We start from the raw sequence: 19,981 nt of genomic DNA on the forward strand, positions 1-19,981 counted from the left end.
GACGGTAACATTAACGTACTGTGGGGGACATGGAGTTAACGGTCTCGGAGAAACAGATGGTAACATTATCGTACTGTGGGGGACATGGTTGCTAATGCTCTGGCAGAAACAGACGGTAACATTATCGTACTGTGGGGGACATGGTTGCTAACGCTCTGGGAGAAACAGACGGTAACATTATCGTACTGTGGGGGACATGGTTGCTAACGCTCTGGGAGAAACAGACGGTAACATTACCTTACTGTGGGGGAAATGGAGTTAACGCTCTGGGAGAAACAGACGGTAACATTACCGTACTGTGGGGGACATGGAGTTAACGCTCTGGGAGAAACAGACGGTAACATTACCGTACTGTGGGGGTCATGGTTGCTAACGTTCTGATTTGGCATCCCGCTCAGTTTCCCTGTTATTTTTGCTGGGTTTATATCTAATTAAGTGGCCTAATTTCCATGCACCAGTCTTATTAATGTAATCGTGTTAACCGCTGGTAAATTCAAAATGGCTGGCTTTGTGGAGGTTAGGGGAAGATGGAGGCTTGTTGCTCCATCGTCAGGCACTCTCCCTTTCTGTCTTCACTTTAAACTCCCACTCCAATCTGTCTCTTATCTAAGGAGAAGTGGAATCCAATTGCTCAGCTGATAGATGTCAAAACCCTCAACTCTCAGAATACCTTTGCTCCTCTCTCAAGATCATCCCACTGGGAGGGGGGCTTGATCTACTTAAAGCTTTCCATTTCAGAGACTGTATGAGATCAGATTGTTATGTCTTGGAAGTTCTGTATTTTCGGTGTGTGTGTGTGTGTGTGTGTATGTGCCCTAGCACGCATGGGTGCACGCTTTGATTTGATTTGATTTGATTTGCAGGTGTGTGTCCATGTAGGGAAGTGAACATTTACAGTATGTGTGTATACATATGATGGCAGTGTGTATGTGTGTTCTGTTGTCATGTAGTATATGACGGGAGTAGTATTTAGCATAGATCAAAGCAAACCAGCACAGACGTGCTACCCCTCGCAAGCGTGTGTGTGTGTGTGTGTGTGTGTGCGTGCGTGCGTGCGTGTGTGTGTGTACAGTATGTGTGTTTTTGCTTCAGCTATTATGGACACCTTACTTCTGAGAAATAGGGAATATGATTCCAACCAGTATGAGGAGGGTCGATCCACCACACTTCGTATTGTGGTGTTTGAGTTCCAGGAAAGGAGAAAGTTTCTTATGAGGTTCTGAGGAAATGGGAGGAGTCTGGGAAACGTCATAACTCCCCCAGACATACATCTCCTTGCCTATGCCCTTCCCTGCTGAGTGGTTTGATCTCACTCCCTGTAGCCTGAAGGTATTTCCTAGGCCTTCATATAGACACGGTTCTGACTACTGATATTTTTATGACCAAATTTTTACTGTTTCTGATTTCTGAGTTCTGATTTTCTTTGTCATTTTTGTTTTGTTTTCCGTAATTACCGTAGGTAGTCAACAATCCAACTTTCTAGTTGCATGATAGTATATTTTGAATTACCTTTTCATGGGACACTCTTAAGCAGAACAGCGTCGATCATTCTCTTCAACGGTCCCTATTTCCCAAGGACTGTTGTTAGATGTTGTTAGATCCAGACACACTATTTACCATTGGATGAAGGTGATGTTGAGACGGAGAAGCAAACTATGGTGGTTTTATTGGAATCGAATGCCAGATGTTTTATCAGATGTTGTATTGGGCCATGATGGGTGCTGCTATCAGCTCTCACAATCTCATGTCGGAAATAGATGTTCATCCAGGTTTATCAAAAATCTAATTTTGAAGTTGTTCCAAACGTCAAATGTCGAAGTGTTTAAGGCTAAGTTCAGGCATTAACTCTGAATTGTTAAGGTAAGGGTTAAGGTTTGGGATAGGTTTAATAAAACTGCAATTTCAAAAAACAGCTTTCTATCGCTGATTTCAAACGTCCAACCTTTGGATTCAGAGGTAGATGCTTACGCCCATCCACCATCCCCTTCCACGACACCCGAGCAAAACTGAAGCCTACTTGAATGTAACCGTTACCCTTAGTGTCACTGGTACCCCTAGAGGTCACTTTCTACTTCTTCTCCCAACGTCCTCAGGCATGGATGGACGTCGATTACTAACCTGGCTGGCGTAGTCAGCTTGCCAATTGTCCTTTCAAAAAGAAGCAAAACAAGTCTTAGAATGCCATTAACCAGTCTGTCTATGCATCAGTTTATGGAAATTCTAATTCAAATTTCAGAGAGCTGTCTCCCATCTGAATGCCTGTCAGGTTTCTATGATAATCCCTATTAGTAGACTTAAAGCCACATTACTTAATTACAGGTGCACGCGTCTTTGCTCTGAAAATAAAATGTATTTTATGAAGCTGTTAGTGTTTCAGGCCATCTTCTCCTTCTTGAAACTTTCCGCCACATTATTCATTTATGCATGTACCTGAAACGCATTATGGAGAAATACCTCAGGCTCATCAGTATACACAAAGGAAGGCACTTTTCTGCTTTTTAATTGTCTTAAAAGCTTCAGTATCGTGTCTAGGTCAGTGATTAAATGCTAAATCAACTTGCTGTCATTCAGCCAAAGTGTGTTTACACTAATTGGAAAAAAAAGTTAATAAATCTATTAACTCATGCTGACGTAGTCTCATTTGTTTTCTCTTTTAACTTAAAGTGGATCTTCAAAATATTTCCTGCCGTCCTATGAGACTTCTTCCAATGTTTCAGTAATCTCCCTCTGTGATTCTGATGTCCGGAGTCACACAGTCACTCTGTTTGGGTAATCTCCCTCTGTGATTCTGATGTCCGGAGTCACACAGTCACTCTGTTTGGGTAATCTCCCTCTGTGATTCTGATGTCCGGAGTCACACAGTCACTCTGTTTGGGTAATCTCCCTCTGTGATTCTGATGTCTGGAGTCACAGAGTTACTCTGTTTGGGTAATCTCCCTCTGTGATTCTGATGTCCGGAGTCACACAGTCACTCTATTCTTAATTATTGATACTTTATCCCCGTCTGCATAACTCAGACTGGAGTTATCTAGCTAACTCTCTTATCTTAGCATGATGAAGGTTATTACGAACATTACTCACTCAGTCAGTGAACTGTATCATATCATTCCAATAGAAGGCATCTCCAAACCCGTTCTTAGACAGTTTATTGGAGTACAGTCACGCATTCAGATGATTCAGCTTACTGTCTGTCTGACATCAGTTGTTTTTCAGAAATCTGTCATGGACAATATTCTCCTAAAAACAGACTTCCTCCTAACAAGCCTATTAGATGAGAGAAGATTGGGTATAGCGTGTCACTCCAGTTATTACACACACACACACACACACACTTCTGCAGGCTAGCAGGATGTGAAATGGCCTTCCTCTGTTGTCTTAGGCCCTATTCACACAGGACTACTGTTACTATAGAACGTCAGTTATGTAATTCTCACCCCAGCAGGTCCATTTTTCCAGTGGATGATTCAGACGGGATTAGTTTTACCAAACTGCCTCAGTAATAATTGTTTTCCTTATTCACAATTGACCGTTATGACGGAAGCCTTGAGGCTCTTCTAGGTCGTGAAGATATTTCAAATGTCTAGAGATTGTCTAATATTGGGCTAATGGCCTTCAGTTCGGAGAAAGACTTAATAATAATCATAATAATAATGCATTTCAATAAGAAGAATGAACTTTAACCTGCAGACATTTAATTACCAGATGGATTTGGCAATGAATCAATTCATTGGCTCAAAATCGTCCACTTCATCTTTTAAAAGAGAAGTAATGGCACTCGGATATTTGACAAAACAAATCCTTAATCTGTAGGGTACCTGCATAGCACTTTGTTTTAAGCATCAATTTGTTCCAATGTTCTTAACCAATCTGGCTGCAGAACAGTTAAACTCTGTAATGTCCCTCAAAACACAGGGATGACGATTCTCACGGGATACGTATTATCAGAGGACGTTGGAGTTTGCGGGAAAAACAGTAGGTTTTTATGGCTGGGATAATAACCTTGCTAGTAAAAATGACTGACATGGCAGATTCAGACGGGACTAAAGTTATGGATGTGGTGATTTGTGCTCATGCACATAATTACATTACCTGAGCTGCCCCAGTAAAACGTATCCCGTCTGAATAGGGCTTTAAGTGTTGTCTTAGGGCCGTGTTGTCTTAAGGACGTGCTGTGTTGTCTTAGGGCCATGCTGTGTTGTCTTAGGGCTGTGCTGTGTTGTCTTAGGGCAGTGTTGTTTTGTCTTAGGACAGTGTTGTGTTGTCTTAGGGCAGTGTTGTGTTGTCTTAGGGCAGTGTTGTTTTGTCTTAGGACAGTGTTGTGTTGTCTTAGGGCAGTGTTGTGTTGTCTTAGGGCAGTGTTGTGTTGTCTTAGGGCAGTGTTGTTTTGTCTTAGGGCAGTGTTGTTTTGTCTTAGGGCAGTGTTGTTTTGTCTTAGGGCAGTGTTGTTTTGTCTTAGGGCAGTGTTTTGTCTTATGGCAGTGTTGTTTTGTCTTAGGGCCGTGCTGTGTTGTCTTAGGGCCGTGCTGTGTTGTCTTAGGGCAGTGCTGTGTTGTCTTAGGGCAGTGTTGTTTTGTCTTAGGGCAGTGTTGTTTTGTCTTAGGGCAGTGTTGTTTTGTCTTAGGGCAGTGTTGTTTTGTCTTAGGGCAGTGTTGTTTTGTCTTAGGGCTGTGTTGTTTTGTCTTAGGGCAGTGTTGTTTTGTCTTAGGGCAGTGTTTTGTCTTAGGGCAGTGTTGTGTTGTCTTAGGGCAGTGTTGTGTTGTCTTAGGGCCGTGCTGTGTTGTCTTAGGGCAGTGTTGTTTTGTCTTAGGGCAGTGTTGTTTTGTCTTAGGGCAGTGTTGTTTTGTCTTAGGGCAGTGTTGTTTTGTCTTAGGGCAGTGTTGTTTTGTCTTAGGGCAGTGTTGTTTTGTCTTCGGGCAGTGTTGTTTTGTCTTAGGGCTGTGTTGTTTTGTCTTAGGGCAGTGTTGTTTTGTCTTAGGGCAGTGTTTTGTCTTAGGGCAGTGTTGTGTTGTCTTAGGGCAGTGTTGTGTTGTCTTAGGGCCGTGCTGTGTTGTCTTAGGGCCGTGCTGTGTTGTCTTAGGGCAGTGTTGTTTTGTCTTAGGGCAGTGTTGTTTTGTCTTAGGGCAGTGTTGTTTTGTCTTAGGGCAGTGTTGTTTTGTCTTAGGGCCATGCTGTGTTGTCTTAGGGCAGTGTTGTTTTGTCTTAGGGCAGTGTTGTGTTGTCTTAGGGCAGTGTTGTTTTGTCTTAGGGCAGTGTTGTTTTGTCTTAGGGCAGTGTTGTTTTGTCTTAGGGCATTGTTGTTTTGTCTTAGGGCAGTGTTGTTTTGTCTTAGGGCAGTGTTTTGTCTTAGGGCAGTGTTGTGTTGTCTTAGGGCCGTGCTGTGTTGTCTTAGGGCAATGTTGTTTTGTCTTAGGGCAGTGTTGTGTTGTCTTAGGGCAGTGTTGTGTTGTCTTAGGGCAGTGTTGTGTTGTCTTAGGACAGTGTTGTTTTGGGATAGAGTCTGCCTGCCTGTCTGTCTGTCTGTCTGTCTGTTTTCTATTTAAACTGTACACATGCTGATCTTGATCTGAAATGAAGCAGTCACCTTGTTGTGCTTGAGAGAAGAATATTCCGCCACATTATTTTTATCAAACTACTGATGCAATCAAATACGGAGGATATGTGGTTATCTCCATGTCTCAAAGTTTAACATCTCGTTTCCATCAAACGGTTTCTCTTTCTTCTTTTGCACCCGGAAATGTCAATTGTTTTCTGTTATCCCTCTGAAGTGCCTCTGAACAAGGCTGCAAGGGCACTCCCCAAGCCAAAAGGATCTTCATTCATTAACTCACTGAGTAATGACTGCATACATTATTCAGTATCACAGGGCAACCACATTTCCCAAATGGGAAGAGAAGAACTGAGGTACGCCTGATGTTGCTTCTTTAGCCATCAGAAATATAATAAAGACCTTCGACAGTGTATTGAAGAAGCATTTGGCATTATGATGGACTGTGAGAAGGTATCAGTGATCTATTTGAAACTCCAATCCAGGGTTATGCATTTTGCTGTGCATTCTGATGCATTGCTACATTGTAATTTGTATCTGTACCCTGCATAGTGTATACCCTGCAGTCCTACAGTATCTGTACCCTGCATAGTGTATACCCTGCAGTCCTACAGTATCTGTACCCTGCATATTGTATACCCAGCAGTCCTACAGTATCTGTACCTTGCATAGTTTAAACCCTGCAGTCCTACAGTATCTGTACCCTGCATAGTGTATACCCTGCAGTCCTACAGTATCTGTACCCTGCATAGTTTAAACCCTGCAGTCCTACAGTATCTGTACCCTGCATAGTGTATACCCTGCAGTCCTACAGTATCTGTACCCTGCATAGTTTAAACCCTGCAGTCCTACAGTATCTGTACCCTGCATAGTTTAAACCCTGCAGTCCTACAGTATCTGTACCCTGCATAGTTTAAACCCTGCAGTCCTACAGTATCTGTACCCTGCATAGTTTAAACCCTGCAGTACTACATTCTAAAGTACTTTCCAGAGTGACTTACAGTTAGTGCATTCATCTAAGCTTCCACAGATAGTAGACCCTCTCTGTAACCGCTACTGAGAATGTTCTTGCTGCTACTTTGCAAATGCATTTCTGTATTTTAGAATACATTATACGTTTATTATATTATATATATTACATGTTTTTCTAATAAAATACATTTCAAAATATAAGTATTTACAAGGTTCTTCTTTATAAATAGATTTTTTGCATTTTGTAATTTTTGCCCATCCCTGCACACGCGCACACAGACGCGTGCACACACACACACACACACACACACACACACACACACACACACACACACACACACACACACACACACATACGCACACACACACACAAAGTGCATATTTCAACATAAGCAAGCTATACTGCACATATGTTCACACAAACACAAGTCATGCCAATAAGATTTCTCTCTCAAAATGACTATTTAACTTCTCTAAAACGACAGTAATGGAGTCTGTCTGTGTGTTTTTCAGAGGAGTACGTCCTGCTGCTATCTTCTCAGCTATAATACATGTGAACTGGAGAATTCATTTGTCAAAATCTGTATAGCTAATCCCTTTTGGAGCCAGTTATATTTAGGTATAGGTCACAGTATTTCCCATGGAGGCTGGGATAAAGCAAATCAGATGCTGAATTACGACTTTTCTGACCCAGGTGAAAACAGCAGTTGTTCAAAAACCTCTTGTGAAACTTGGGACATGTGAGGCTTCTCTAGACGACTTACTGTAGAAAATTAAAAACAGATTTGTTTTCAAAGTCTACGGCCTACTTGGCCCCCGAAACCTCAGGAGGACATTTGAAGGCAGTGCCAGTGTTTACAGTGTTTTGCTGTATCTTGAGGAGGACATTTGAAGGCAGTGCCAGTGTTTACAGTGTTTTGCTGTATCTCGAGGACATTTGAAGGCAGTGCTAGTGTTTACAGTGTTTTGCTGTATCTTGAGGAGGACATTTGAAGGCAGTGCTAGTGTTTACAGTGTTTTGCTGTATCTTGAGGAGGACATTTGAAGGCAGTGCCAGTGTTTACAGTGTTTTGCTGTATCTCGAGGACATTTGAAGGCAGTGCCAGTGTTTACAGTGTTTTGCTGTATCTTGAGGAGGACATTTGAAGGCAGTGCTAGTGTTTACAGTGTTTTGCTGTATCTTGAGGAGGACATTTGAAGGCAGTGCCAGTGTTTACAGTGTTTTGCTGTATCTCGAGGACAATTGAAGGCAGTGCCAGTGTTTACAGTGTTTTGCTGTATCTCGAGGACATTTGAAGGCAGTGCCAGTGTTTACAGTATTTTGCTGTATCTGGAGGAGGACATTTGAAGGCAGTGCTAGTGTTTACAGTATTTTGCTGTATCTGGAGGAGGACATTTGAAGGCAGTGCCAGTGTTTACAGTGTTTTGCTGTATCTTGAGGAGGACATTTGAAGGCAGTGCCAGTGTTTACAGTGTTTTGCTGTATCTTGAGGACATTTGAAGGCAGTGCTGGTGTGTGTGCTTGTGTGTTGTAACAAATAATATCTCTTGAACAAACATTGTGCTAATCGTAATTTTGGTTTCTTTACACAAACACAGAAGAACACAGACAAGGCAAACACAGAATAATAACAGAACAGCAACATAACAACAACAGAACAACAACAGAGTAACAACAGAGTAACAACAGAGTAACAACAGAACAACAACAGAGTAACAACAGAACAACAACAGAGTAACAACAGAGTAACAACAGAGTAACAACAGAGTAACAACAGAGTAACAACAGAACAACAACAGAGTAACAACAGAGTAACAACAGAGTAACAACAGAACAACAACAGAGTAACAACAGAGCAACAACAGAGTAACAACAGAGTAACAACAGAACAACAACAGAGTAACAACAGAGTAACAACAGAGTAACAACAGAACAACAACAGAGTAACAACAGAGTAACAACAGAGTAACAACAGAGTAACAACAGAGTAACAACAGAGTAACAACAGAACAACAACAAAACAACAACAGAGTAACAACAGAGTAACAACAGAGTAACAACAGAACAACAACAGAACAACAACAGAGTAACAACAGAACAACAACAGAACAACAACAGAGTAACAACAGAGTAACAACAGAGTAACAACAGAACAACAACAGAGTAACAACAGAGTAACAACAGAGTAACAACAGAGTAACAACAGAACAACAACAGAACAACAACAGAGTAACAACAGAGTAACAACAGAACAACAATAGAACAAAACACCAATAATCAACACCATATTCCAATGAAATAGTTTGGTGGGCTTCTTAACATTGTCGTACTTTTCCTTTGCATTGAACCATACCCATACCCAGTCTTTCAGCTCATCTTCTCTCTCTCTCTCTCTATCCTATTTCTCCTCAGCTGGGACAACCTATATCTTTGGGAAAGGAGGAGGCCTCATCACGTTCAAATGGCCAGCCAACGAGAGGCCCAGCACACGTACAGACAGGCTGACCGTGGGGTTCAGTACCTCCCTAAAGGACGGCATCCTGGTCCGGATAGACAGCGCTCCAGGTCTTGGAGACTATCTCATGCTCCACATCGTAAGTTACACTATTTTCTTGCTTATATATGTCCCTTTCTTTATTTCTCGTTCTGGATCTCTTTTTTATCTCTCTTATTCTGTCCTCTCTCTCTGTCCTCTTTTCTCTCTGTCATCCTCTCTCTCTGTCATCCTCTCCCTCTGTCATCCTCTCTCTCTCTGTCCTCCTTTCTCTCTGTCCTCATTTCTCTCTGTCCTCTTTCTCTGTCCTCCTCTTTCTCTGTCCTCCTCTCTCTCTGTCCTCATTTCTCGCTGTCCTAATTTCTCTTTGTACTCCTTTCTCTCTGTCCTCCTCTCTCTCTGTTCTCCTCTCTCTCTGTCCTCCTCTCTCTCTGTTCTCCTCTCTCTCTGTTCTCCTCTCTCTCTGTCTTCCTCTCTCTCTGTCCTCCTCTCTCTATGTCCTCCTCTCTCTCTGTCCTCCTTTCTCTCTGTCCTCATTTCTCTCTGTCCTCCTTTCTCTCTGTCCTCATTTCATTTCTCTCTCTCTGTCCTTCTCTCTCTCTCTGTCCTCCTCTCTCTCTCTGTCCTTCTCTCTCTCTCTGTCCTCCTCTCTCTCTCTGTCCTCCTCTCTCTCTCTGTCCACCTCTCTCTGTCCTCCTTTTTTTTCTCCCCAATTTCATGGTATCCAATTGTTAGTAGTTACTATCTTGTCTCATCGCTACAACTCCCGTACAGGCTCGGGAGAGACGAAGGTCGTGAGCCATGCGTCTCTCTCTGTCCTCCTCTAACTCTCTCGGTTATCCTCTCTCTCTCTGCCCTCCTCTCTCAAGGGGCCTGAATACTTTCAGAATACTCTGTATATGTATGTGCAACATAGCAAAATGTTCATGTGTGTGTTTGAAGTCATTGCCAAGACATAAAGATTCTTCTGGGAGAATGAGGCAGATCTAGCAGGATGAGATGGGATCAGCGTTAACAGAAGGAGTGCTACCACTCACACACACACACACACACACACACACACACACACACACACACACACACACACACACACACACACACACACACACACACACACACACACACACACACACACACACACACACACACACAATACAGTTATGCATTTTTTATAAATTTATTTAACCTTCATTTAACTAGGCAAGTCAGTTTAAGAACAAATTCTTATGTACAATGACGGCCTACCCCGGCCAAACCCGGACGATGCTAAGACAATTGTGTGCCGCCCTATGGTACTCCCAATCACAGCCAGATGTGATACAGCCTGGTATCGAACCAGGGTCTGTAGTGACACCTCTTGCACTGAGATGCAGTGCCTTAGACCACTGCGCTACTCGGGAGCCACATTTTGTGTATTGTTCTCCTTGTTTAATTGATTCCCATCCAAAATCCAATTTTCCATAACCCTAACCCTAACCCATGATCTAACCTTAACCCTTAACTTAACCATAACCCATAACCCTACATCTAACCTTAATCCTTAACTTAACCATAACCCCAAACTCATAACACTAAAACTATACCTATCCCTAACTCTCAACCCTAAACGTAACCCCTAACCCTAACCTTTATTCTAACCCTAAAACAGCATTTTTCCTACTGGGAACGGGCAAAATGTCCCCACTGGCCAGAGTTTTCCTTGTTTTACTGTCCTTGTGAGAACTTCTGGGACCCACAAGGATAGTTAAACAAAAACACACAGACACACTCACACATTACACACACACACACACATGGATGCCTAGTTACAAATCTACACACACACGCACACAGGCTCACACATACTCACACATTCTCTCTGTTTTATCTCGCCCTATGAATAATGAAGCTGTGAATTTCCATACTGTCGTCAGTAGAATCCCTGAGAGATTGTATTGTTTTATTCTTTGTAGCTTTTGGCCCTCAGATATACTCATCAACTGTCAGAATCCATAGTGCTGCCGTTCCGTCTTCCTGCCTTTCTGTCTTCCTGCCGTTCTGTCTTCCTGCCGTTCTGTCTTCCTGCCGTTCCGTCTTCCTGCCTTTCCGTCTTCCTGCCGTTCTGTCTTCCTGCCGTTCTGTCTTCCTGCCGTTCCGTCTTCCTGCCGTTCCGTCTTCCTGCCGTTCCGTCTTCCTGCCGTTCTGTCTTCCTGCCTTTCTGTCTTCCTGACTTTCTATGTTCCTGCCTTTCTGTCTTCCTGCCGTTCTGTCTTCCTGCCGTTCTGTCTTCCTGCCGTTCTGTCTTCCTGCCGTTCCGTCTTCCTGCCGTTCTGTCTTCCTGCCTTTCTGTCTTCCTGCCGTTCTGTCTTCCTGCCGTTCCGTCTTCCTGCCGTTCTGTCTTCCTGCCTTTCTGTCTTCCTGCCTTTCTGTCTTCCTGCCGTTCTGTCTTCCTGCCTTTCTGTCTTCCTGCCTTTCTGTCTTCCTGCCTTTCTGTCTTCCTGCCGTTCCGTCTTCCTGCCGTTCCGTCTTCCTGCCTTTCCGTCTTCCTGCCGTTCCGTCTTCCTGCCGTTCCGTCTTCCTGCCGTTCCGTCTTCCTGCCGTTCTGTCTTCCTGCCTTTCTGTCTTCCTGCCGTTCTGTCTTCCTGCCGTTCTGTCTTCCTGCCTTTCTGTCTTCCTGCCTTTCTGTCTTCCTGACTTTCTATGTTCCTGCCTTTCTGTCTTCCTGCCGTTCTGTCTTCCTGCCGTTCTGTCTTCCTGCCGTTCTGTCTTCCTGCCGTTCCGTCTTCCTGCCGTTCTGTCTTCCTGCCTTTCTGTCTTCCTGCCGTTCTGTCTTCCTGCCGTTCCGTCTTCCTGCCGTTCTGTCTTCCTGCCTTTCTGTCTTCCTGCCTTTCTGTCTTCCTGCCGTTCTGTCTTCCTGCCTTTCTGTCTTCCTGCCTTTCTGTCTTCCTGCCTTTCTGTCTTCCTGCCGTTCCGTCTTCCTGCCGTTCCGTCTTCCTGCCTTTTCTTCCTGCCGTTCCGTCTTCCTGCCGTTCTGTCTTCCTGCCGTTCTGTCTTCCTGCCGTTCTGTCTTCCTGCCTTTCTGTCTTCCTGCCGTTCTGTCTTCCTGCCGTTCTGTCTTCCTGCCTTTCTGTCTTCCTGCCGTTCTGTCTTCCTGCCGTTCTGTCTTCCTGCCTTTCTGTCTTCCTGCCGTTCTGTCTTCCTGCCATTCTGTCTTCCTGCCTTTCTGTCTTCCTGCCTTTCTATGTTCCTGCCTTTCTGTCTTCCTGCCTTTCTGTCTTCCTGCCTTTCTGTCTTCCTGCCTTTCTGTCTTCCTGCCGTTCTGTCTTCCTGCCTTTCTGTCTTCCTGCCTTTCTGTCTTCCTGCCGTTCTGTCTTCCTGCCGTTCCGTCTTCCTGCCTTTCCGTCTTCCTGCCGTTCCGTCTTCCTGCCATTCCGTCTTCCTGCCTTTCCGTCTTCCTGCCTTTCCGTCTTCCTGCCTTTCCGTCTTCCTGCCGTTCCGTCTTCCTGCCGTTCTGTCTTCCTGCCTTTCTGTCTTCCTGCCGTTCTGTCTTCCTGCCGTTCTGTCTTCCTGCCTTTCTGTCTTCCTGCCTTTCTATGTTCCTGCCTTTCTGTCTTCCTGCCGTTCTGTCTTCCTGCCTTTCTGTCTTCCTGCCGTTCTGTCTTCCTGCCGTTCTGTCTTCCTGCCGTTCTGTCTTCCTGCCGTTCTGCCTTCCTGCCGTTCTGTCTTCCTGCCTTTCTGTCTTCCTGCCGTTCTGTCTTCCTGCCGTTCTGCCTTCCTGCCGTTCTGTCTTCCTGTCTTCCTGCCGTTCTAACGTTGTCTTCCTGCCGTTCTGCCTTTATGTGGAGTACTAGTATGTACTGTATAGTTGGGTTGTCTTTCTACCGTTCTGCCTTTATGTGGAGTACTAGTATGTACTGTATAGTTGGGTTGTCTTCCTGCCGTTCTGCCTTTATGTGGAGTACTAGTATGTACTGTATAGTTGGGTTGTCTTCCTGCCGTTCTGCCTTTATGTGGAGTACTAGTATGTACTGTATAGTTGGGTTGTCTTTCTACCGTTCTGCCTTTATGTGGAGTACTAGTATGTACTGTATAGTTGGGTTGTCTGTTAGAGAGCTTCCCTAAGGGTATTTAAATCTCTCTCTCTCTCTGCCATATATAGATATGTTCAATTTCAAGTCAAGGGCTTTATTGGCTTGGGAAATATGCCAGAGCAAGTGATAATAAACAAAAGTGAAATAAACAACTAAAAAATTTACAGTAAACACTCCAAAGGAATAATGACATTTCCAACGTTATATTATGTGCAAATAGTTAAGGACAACAAGGAAAATACATACCGTTAAATAAAGGTTGTATTTACTATGGTGTTGTCGCTCCACTGGTTTCCCTTTTCTTGTGGCAACAGGTCACACATCTTGCTGCTGTGATGCACACTGTGGTATTCCACCCAATAGATAGGGGAGTTTGTCAAGATTGGATTGGATTCGTTTTGAAATTCCTTGTGTGTCTGTGTAATCTGAGGGAAATATGTGTCTCTAATATGGTCATACATTGGGCAGGAGGTTAGGAAGTGCAGCTCAGTTTCCACCTCATTTTGTGGGCAGTGTGCACATAGCCTGTCTTCTCTTGAGAGCCATGTCTGCCTACGGCGGCTTTTCTCAATAGTTAGGATATGCTCACTGAGTCTGTACATAGTCAAAGCTTTCCTTTAGTTTGGCTCAGTCACAGTGGTCAGGTATTCTGCCAGAGAGATGAACCTGAGGCACAGTTTAGGGACAAATAGCATTCCAGTTTGCTCAGTTTTTTTGTTAATTCTTTCCGATGTGTCAAGTAATTATCTTTTTGTTTTCTCATGATTTGGTTGGGTCTAATTGTGCTGTTGTCCTGGGGATCTGTGGGGTGTGTTTGTGTTTGTGAAGAGAGCCCCAGGTCCAGCTTGCTTAGGGGACTCTTCTCCAGGTTCATCTCTCTGTAGGTGATGGCTTTGTATTGGAAGGACTGGGAATCACTTCCTTTTAGGAAGTTGTAGAATTTAAAGGCTCTTTTCTGGATTTTGATAATCAGCAGGTATCGGCTTAATTCTTTGTGCATGCATTATTTGGTGTTTTACATTGTACACTTAGGATATTTTTGCAGAATTCTGCATGCAGATTCTCAATATGCTGTCTCATTTTTGAATTATTGGCTGGTGAGAGGACAACAGACCTCACAACCATAAAGAGAAATGAGTTCTATAGCTGATTCAAGTATTTTTAGCCAGATCCTAATTGGTATGTCAAATTTATGTTCCTTTTGATGGCATAGAATGCCCTTCTTGCCTTGTCTCTCAGATCGTTCACAGCTTTGTGGAAGTTACCGATGGCGTTGATTTTTAGGCCGAAGTATGTATCATTTTTTGTGATCTCTAGGGCAACAGTGTCTAAATGGAATTTGTATTTGTGGTCCTGGCAACTGGACCTTTCTTAGAACACAATTATTTGTGTCTGAATGAGATGTACTGTCATGGCCCAGGTCTGACAGAATCTGTGCAGAAGATCTAGGTGTTAGTGTAGATTCTGCTTGGTAGGGGGCAGAAGCACCAGATAGTCAACAAACAGTTGACATTTGATTTCAGATTCTAGCAGGGTGAGGCCGGGTGCTGCAGACAGTTCTAGTGCTCTCGAAAATGTGTTGATATATATGTTGAAGAGGGTGGGGCTTAAGCTGCATCCCTGTCTCACCCCACGGCCCTGTGGAAAGAAATGTGTGTGTTTTTTGCCAATTTTAAATGCAGACTTTTTGTTTGTGTACTGTGCCTTGCAAAAGTTTTCATACCACTTGGCATTTTTCCAATTTTGGTTGCATTTCAATCTGTAATTTAAATGTATTTTTATGTCATGAACATACGCAAAATTGTCCAAATTGGTGAAGTGAAATTAAGAAAATCCAAGTGTACGGCGCCAGAAGGGAGGGCTGCCGTCTTGTCAGCTCTTAACCAACCTACTATTTTGTTTGTTTTTTAGCGTTGTTTGTAACTTGTTTTGCACATAATGCTGCTGCTGCCATCTCTTATGACCAAAAATACCTTCTGGAGATCAGAACTGGGATTACTCACCTCAGGTTGGATGAGGAGTTCTTCTTCAATGAGTCCGACGTGAGGGATATATTACGGACACCCAACCAGCCCCAGATCCCCGTGATTCGCTGGAAAAGGGTACGTAGGTTTCACGGATAGAGATCAGGGTGCCTTGTGAGGATCAGGTGACAAGTGGCTAATCTGCCCTTGCCTTCTGTTCTGCTAGCTAACATTCAATCCCTGGAAAATAAATGGTATGAAATCAAATCAAATCAAATGTATTTATATAGCCCTTCTTACATAAGCTGATATATCAAAGTGCTGTAAAGAAACCCAGCCTAAAACCCCAAAAAGTTAGCAGGTGTAGAAGCACGGTGAAAGGGAAAACTCCCTAGAAAGGCCAAAACCTAGGAAGAAACATAGAGCGTAACCGGGCTATGAGGGGTGGCCAGACCTCTTCTGGCTGTGCCGGGTGGAGATTATAACAGAACATGGACAAGATGTTCAATTGTTCATAAATGTCCAGCATGGTCAAATAATAATAATCACAGTAGTTGTCGAGGGTGCAACAAGTCAGTAAATGTCAGTTGGCTTTTCATAGCCGATTATTGAGAGTATCTCTACCGCTCCTGCTGTCTCTAGAGAGTTGAAAACAGCAGGTCTGGGTCAGGTAGCAATTCCGGTGAATAAGTCAGGCAGAACAGGCAGGTCAGGCAGAACAGGCAGGTAGCACGTCCGGCAGAACAGTTTAAACTGGAGCAGCAGCACAGCCAGGTGGACTGGGGACAGCAAGGAGTCATCATGCTATGTAATCCTGAGACATGGTCCTAGGGCTCAGGTCCTCCGAGAGAGAGAAAGAAAGAAAGCGAGACAGAGAGAATTAGAGAGAGCATACTTAAATTCACACATGACACCGGAAAAGACAGGAGAAAAACCCCAGATATAACAGACTGACACTAGCCCCCCGACACATACTGTAAACTACTGCAGCGCATAAATACTGGAGGCTGAGACAGGAGGGGTCAGGAGACACTGTGGCCCCATCCAAAATGAAAGTGCGTACAGTGCCTTGCAAAAGTATTCATCCCCAGTGGTGTTTTTCCTATTTTGTTGCATTACAATCTGTAATTTAAATGTATTTTTATTTGAATTTCATGTAATGGACATACACAAAATAGTCCAAATTGGTGAAAAAATAGATATTTTCTTTTAGAAATGTTTAAAAAAATAAGTTATTTAAAAAATAAAATAAATGCATAAAAGTGGTGCATGCATTTGTATTCACCCCCTTTGCTATGAAGCCCGTAAGTAAGATTTGCTGCAACCAATTACCTTCAGAAGTCAAACAATTAGTTAAATAAAGTCCACCTGTGTGCAATCTAAGTGTCACATGATCTGTCACATGATCTCAGTATATATACAGATCTCAGTATATATCCAGAGTCTACAACACCACGAAGCAAGGGACACCACCAAGCAAGCGACACCATGAAGACCAAGGAGCTCTCCAAACAGGTCAGGGACAAAGTTGTGGAGAAGTACCGATCAGGGTTGGGTTATAAAAAATATTAAAAACTTTGAACATTCCACGGAGCACCATTAAATCCATTAGTAAAATAATTGATACAATATGGCACCACAACAAACCCGCCAAGAGAGGGCCGCCCACCAAAACTCACGGACCAGGCAAGGAGGGCATTAATCAGAGAGGCAACAAAGAGACCAAAGATAACCCTGAAGGAGCTGCAAAGCTCCACAGCGGTGATTGGAGTAGCTGTCCATAGGACCACTTTAAGCTGTACACTCCACAGTGTACAGCTCCACTCCAAAAGCATATACATTTTGGTGTTAACCAAAAGGCTTGTGGGAGACTCCCCAAACATATGGAAGAAGGTACTCTTTTCAGATGAGGCTAAAATGTAGCTTTATGTCCATCAAGGAAAATGCTGTCTGTCGCACACCCAACACCTCTCCTCACCCCGAGAACCTCATCCCCACAGTGAAGCATGGTGGTGGCAGCATCATGCTGTGTGGGATGCTTTTCATTGGCAGGGACTGGGAAACTGGTCAGAATTGAAGGAATGATGGATGGTGCTAAATACAAGAAAATTCTTGAGGGAAACCTGTTTCAGTCTTTCTGAGATTTGAGACTGGGATGGAGGTTCACTTTCCAGCAAGATAATGACCCGAAGTATACTGCTAAAGCAACACTCGAGTGGTTTAACCTCACCAGGATGTCCCACCTGGCCAACATCCAGTGAAATTGCAGAACGTCAAATTCAAATACAGAAATACTCATTCTAAAAATTAAGAAAACATACAAGTATTTTACATAGTTTTAAAGATTAACATCTTGTGAATCCAACCACGGTGTCAGATTTAAAAAATGCTTTACGGCGAAAGCATACCTTACAATTATTTGCGAATATCGCCCAGCAGACAAATCATTACAAACAGTAACCAGCCAAGTAGAAGAGTTACACAAGTCAGAAATAGAGATAAAATGAATCACTTACCTTTGATGATCTTCATATGGTTGCACTCAGAAGACATTCATTTACTCAATAAATGTTGTTTTGCTCGATAAAGTCTCTCTTTATATCCAAAAACCTCTGTTTTGTTCGCGCCTTTTCTTCAGTAATCCACAGGCTCAAACACAGTCACAACAGGCAGACAAAAAAATCCAAATTGTATCCGTAAAGTTCATAGAAACATGTCAAACAATCCTCAGGTTGTTTTTAGCCTAAATAATTTATAATATTTCAACCGGACAATAACATCATCAATAAAAGGGGGAAACAAGAAAGGCACTCTCTCGGTCGCGCGCATGAAAACGCTCTGTGACACTGCAGGGTCCACTCATTCAGACTGCTCTTACTCCCTCATTTTTCAGAATACAAGCCTGAAACCATTTCTAAAGACTTTTGAAATCTAGTGGACGGCATAGGAACTGCAATTTGAGTCCTAAGTCAATGGACACTGTAATGGCATTGAATAGAAAAATCCTATTTCCTGAATGCATTTTCTCAGGTTTTCGCCTGCCAAATCAGTTATGTTATACTCACAAACACTATTCTAACAGTTTTGGAAACTTTAGATTGTTTTCTATCCAAATGTACCAATTATATGCATATCCTATCTTCCGGGCCTGTGTAGCAGGCAGTTTAATGTTGGCACGCTCTTCATCCAAAATTCCGAATGCTGCCCCCTACCCTAGAGAAGTTAAGGGGAAACATTGAAATGTCTTGGAATGGTCTAGTCAAAGCCCAGACCAAAGCCCAATACAATTGAGAATCTGTGGTAAGATTGCTGTACACCCATCCAACTTGAAGGAGCTGGAGCAGCTTTGCCATGAAAAATGGGCAATAATCCCAGTGGCTAAATGTGCCTAGTTTATAGAGACATACTTCAAGAGACTTGCAGCTGTAATTGGTGAAAAGCGTGGCTCTACAAAGTTTTGATCTTGGGGGGTGAATGGTTATGGACGCTCAAGTAAAAAAAAATCGTATTTCTTGTTTGTTTCACAATAAAGAATATTTTGCATCTTCAAAGTCATAGGCATGTTGTGTAAATCAAATGATACAAAAATCTATTTTAATTCCAGGTTGTAAGGCAACAAAACAGGAAAATGCCAAGGGGGTGAATACTTTCGCAAGCCAATACTTTACATTGATTTTATAATGTCGCATGCTTTTCCCCCAACACCACTTTCCATCAATTTGCATAAAAGATCCTCATCCCAAATTGAGTCAAAAGCTTTTTTGAAATCAACAAAGTATGAGGAAACTTTGCCTTTTGTTTTGGTTTTGTTTGTTTCTCAATTAGGGTGTGCAGGATGAAAATGTGGTCTGTCGTACGGTAATTTATTATTAAGCCAATTTGACATTTGATCAGTAAATTCACTGAGGAAATGTACGAGTCTGCTGTTAATGATAATTCAGAGGATTTTCCTGAAGTTGCTGTTGACTCGTATCCCATGTCATTAGGGTCAAATTTGTCTCCACTGTTGTGAATTGGGGTGATCAGTCCTTGGTTCCCAATATTGGGGAACATGCCAGAGCTAAAGATGCTATTTAAAGAGTTTTACTATTTGAATTTGTGTTCTGTATATTTTATAATTTCATTTAGGATACCTTCAACACCACAGGCCTTTTTTGGGTTGGAGGATTTGTATTTTGTTCTGTAGTTCATTCAATGTAATTGGAGAATCCAGTGGGTTCTCGTAGTCTTTAGTAGTTGATTCTAAGATTTGTATTTGATCATGTACAGTACCAGTAAAACGTTTGTACACACCTACTCATTCAAGGGTGTTTCTTTATGTTCACAATGAAAAAAAAGTGAAAAAAAAAATGTTTCTACATTGTAGAATAATAGTGAAGACGTCAAAACTATGAAATAACACATATGGAATTATGTAGTAACCAAAAAAGTGTTCAACAAATCAAAATATAGCCTGCATTACCTTGATACCAGCTTCACCTGGAATGCTTTTCCAGCAGTCTTGAAGGAGTTCCCACATATGCTGAGCACTTGTTAGATGCTTTTCCTACACTCTGCGGTCCAACTCATCCCAAACCATCTCAATTGGGTTGAGGTCAGGTGATTGTGGAGGCCAGGTCAACTGATGCAGCACCCCATCACTCTCCTTCTTGGTCAAATAGCCCTTAAACAGCCTGGAGATTTGTTGGGTCATTATCCTGTTGAAAAAATAATTATAGTCCCACTAAATGCAAACCAGGTGGGATGGCGTATCACTGCAGAATGATGTGGTAGCCATGCTGGTTACGTGTGCCTTGAATTCTAAATAAATCGCAGACAGTGTCACCAAAAGATAGATTTACACCGGTCTAATTTCCATTGCTCGTGTTTCTTGGCCGAAGCAAGTCTCTTCTTATTATTGGTGTCCTTTAATAGTGTTTTCTTTGAAGCAATTTT

The 19,981-nt window shown here is 42.8% G+C and overlaps 1 protein-coding gene across 3 annotated transcripts in view; it reads left to right on the plus strand.

Moving 5' to 3' along the window:
* LOC112264079 (neurexin-3a) overlaps positions 1-19,981 on the plus strand; it is a 548,855-nt gene that overhangs the window by 370,205 nt on the left and 158,669 nt on the right. For all 3 annotated transcript variants that reach the window (XM_042325188.1, XM_042325189.1, XM_042325190.1), the window contains one exon: positions 8,931-9,112. In XM_042325188.1, coding sequence (XP_042181122.1) covers positions 8,931-9,112 — 182 coding nt within the window. The remainder of the gene's footprint in view (positions 1-8,930; positions 9,113-19,981) is intronic.

This window comes from Oncorhynchus tshawytscha, linkage group LG08 (assembly GCF_018296145.1).
Source record: "Oncorhynchus tshawytscha isolate Ot180627B linkage group LG08, Otsh_v2.0, whole genome shotgun sequence".
Taxonomy (NCBI): Eukaryota; Metazoa; Chordata; class Actinopteri; order Salmoniformes; family Salmonidae; genus Oncorhynchus; species Oncorhynchus tshawytscha.